The 3,327-nt window shown below is 38.9% G+C and overlaps 1 protein-coding gene across 1 annotated transcript; it reads right to left on the bottom strand.

The window, feature by feature from the left end:
- Window positions 1-3,315, bottom strand: LOC123532248 (A-kinase anchor protein 5-like). The gene is made up of 2 exons (XM_045313638.2): window positions 3,302-3,315; window positions 1-943 (listed from the first exon to the last, which is right to left on the bottom strand). Exons 1-2 carry the CDS (start codon window positions 3,313-3,315, stop codon window positions 1-3), a joined length of 957 nt encoding a protein of 318 aa, XP_045169573.2.
- Window positions 3,316-3,327: the final 12 nt, after the last annotated feature.

Here is a 3,327-nt window from a genome sequence, read left to right as displayed (position 1 = left end):
TTATCTATCTGCATTTATATGGTCTGGCACCAATTTCTGGCCAGTCACAAACTTAATGTTTACAACTTGCTTATCTTCTCTCAGTGGCCGCTGAAAACAACCCATCTTACGACAGTGAGTCATGAACTTGACAATCGCTGTAGAATTGTCCATAATTTTCTCCACATAACCAGGGTACCAGTTGTCTTGGTATGTTGAAGAAATACACTCTCCAACTGTTAGACTTTCTATTTGGGTTAGCTGAATATGTTCTGACTCTCCAATTGTTAGACTTTCTATTCGGGTTGGCTCAATATGTTCTGACTCTCCAATTGTTAGACTTTCTATTCGGGTTGGCTCAATATGTTCTGATTCTCCAATTGTTAGACTTTCTATTCGGGTTGGCTCAATATGTTCTGATTCTCCAATTGTTAGACTTTCTATTCGGATTGGCTCAATATGTTCTGATTCTCCAATTGTTAGACTTTCTATTCGGATTGGCTCAATATGTTCTGATTCTCCAATTGTTGGACTTTCTATTCGGGTTGGCTCAATATGTTCTGATTCTCCAATTGTTGGACTTTCTATTCGGATTGGCTCAATATGTTCTGACTCTCCAATTGTTAGACTTTCTATTCGGGTTGGCTCAATATGTTCTGATTCTCCAATTGTTAGACTTTCTATTCGGATTGGCTCAATATGTTCTGATTCTCCAATTGTTAGACTTTCTATTCGGATTGGCTCAATATGTTCTGACTCTCCAATTGTTAGACTTTCTATTCGGGTTGGCTCAATATGTTCTGATTCTCCAATTGTTAGACTTTCTATTCGGGTTGGCTCAATATGTTCTGATTCTCCAATTGTTAGACTTTCTATTCGGGTTGGCTCAATATGTTCTGATTCTCCAATTGTTAGACTTTCTATTCGGGTTGGCTCAATATGTTCTGACTCTCCAATTGTTAGTCTATTTGGGTAGGCTTAGTATGTTCTGACTTGTGCATATTTCCTTTCCACAGAATCATCTACCTTTTTTTAAAAGAACACGTTTTGCAATTAATTTTCGAGTAAGTACGTTGTTCTGGTTGAGTTCACCAAGTTAAGGGTTTTTATTGCGCTTCCGTCTGTTTCAGAGTCTTCCACTGTTTGTGAATGGACTGATTTTTTATGCCTCTGAAGGGAGGCCTATTAGTTTTCAACTGTCCGTCTGTTAGTTCGTTCGTCACAACGTTAGCTTTTTGCATGAAGGCACTTTACTCGCGAACCACTGCACCCAGGACCTTCAAGTTCAAACTTCACTTGCTGATAGTACTTATTGAGTACACGACCCTTACTGACTTTGGGGTCACCAGGTCAAAGGTCAAGGCGCTGTAGGGGCATTTCTTTGTCACCATTAATGACAGCTCTTGTTCTCCTTACAGTGAACAATGTTTGATAGATCTTTTCTGATTTTTAGCTCACCAGAGCACAAAGTGCTCAGGGTGAGCTATTGTGATCGCTCACCGTCCGGCGTCAGTCCGGCGTCCGTCCGTCCGTCCACACTTTCCTTTAAACAACATCTCCTCCTAAACCAACAGGCCAATTTTGATGAAACTTCACAGGGATGTTCCTTGGATGGTCTTCTTTAAAATTGTTCAAAGAATTGAATTCCATGCAGAACTCTGGTTGCCATGGCAACAGAAAGGAAAAACTTTAAAATTCTTCTTCTCAAAAACCAGAAGCCCTAGAGCTTAGATATATGGTGTGAAGCATTGCCTAATGGACCTCTACCAAGTTTGTTCAAATCATGACCCCGGGGTCAAAATTGACCCCGCCCTAGGGGTCACTTGATTTTACATAGGAAAATCTTAAAAAATCTTCTTCTCAAAAACCAGAAGCCCTAGAGCTTAGATATTTGACATGTAGCATTGCCTAGTGGACCTCTACTAAAATTGTTCAAATAATGACCCCTCCCCAGGGGTCACTTGATTTTACATAGGAAAATCTTCAAAAAATTTCTAAAAATAAACAGAAGGCCTACAGCTTAGATATTTCACGTGTAGCATTGCCTAGTGGACCTCTACGAAATTTGTTCAAATCATGACATCCGGGATCAAATTGACCCCGCCCAATGGGGTTACTTGATTGTACATAGAAAAACCTTCAAATTTTTCTAAAAATAAACCAGAAGGCCTACAGCTTAGATATTTGACATGTAGCATTGCCTAATGGACCTCTACAAAATCTGTTCAAATCATGACCCCCGGGGTCACTTGATTTTACATAGGAAAATCTTCAAAAATGTTCTAAAAATAAACCAGAAGGCCTACAGCTTAGATATTTCACATATAGCATTGCCTAGTGGACCTCTATAAAATCTGTTCAAATCATGACCCCTGGGGTCAAAATTGACCCCGTCCCAGGGGTCACTTGATTTTACATAGGAAAATCTTCAAAAATTTTCTAAAAATAAACCAAAAGGCCTAGATCTTAGATATTTGACTTGTAGCATTGCCTAGTAGACCTCTACAAAAAAATTTAAAATCATGACCCCCGGGATCAAATTGACCCCGCCCCATGGGGTCACTTGATTTTACATAGGAAAATCTTCAAAAATTTTCTAAAAATAAACCAAACGGCCTAGATCTTAGATATTTGACGTGTAGCATTGCCTAGTAGACTTCTACAAAAAAAATTCAAATCTGGACCCCCCCCAGGGTCAAATTTACCCAGCCCAAGGGGTTACTTGATTGTATATAGGGAAATCTTCATAAATTTGCTAAAAATAAACCAGAAGGCCTAGATCTTAGATATTTGATATGTTACATTGCCTAGTAGACTTCTACAAACTTTGTTCCATTCATGACCCCGGGGTAAACTTGGCCATGCCCCAGGGGTTACTTGATTGTACATCAGAAAATCTTCCAAAAAAATTCTAAAAATCATCAGTTTGACATTTGAAACATGTAGCTCATATTACTCTGGTGAGCGATCCGGGGTCATCATGACCCTCTTGTTAGCATTTATGTGCGTTTCGGTGCAAAATTCATTCATTAAGAATTCTAAATTTCAGCATTTCACTGTGAAGCAATTAATTAACTCTCTTTTCAGCAGATTGTAATCATTAGTATGAAGTTTCAGATATTTAGCCTATTTGATAAACGGCATTGTGTCTGAAATCATTAGTCGTCCACCTCTGATTCATGTGGGGAAATTGGCAGTTACTTGCGGAGAACAGGTTTGTACTTGTACAGAATCCAGGAACACTGGTTAGGTTAACTGCCCGCCGTTATATGACTAATATACTGTTGAAAAACGGCGTTAAACCCAAAACAAACAAACAAACAGATATTTAGCCATTATCTGCATTTA

The sequence above is a fragment of the Mercenaria mercenaria genome, chromosome 11, assembly GCF_021730395.1.
Source record: "Mercenaria mercenaria strain notata chromosome 11, MADL_Memer_1, whole genome shotgun sequence".
Classification (NCBI taxonomy): domain Eukaryota; kingdom Metazoa; phylum Mollusca; class Bivalvia; order Venerida; family Veneridae; genus Mercenaria; species Mercenaria mercenaria.
The sequence above is the reverse complement of the archived record's forward strand: the minus strand, read 5'-3'. Positions and strand labels throughout refer to the sequence as shown.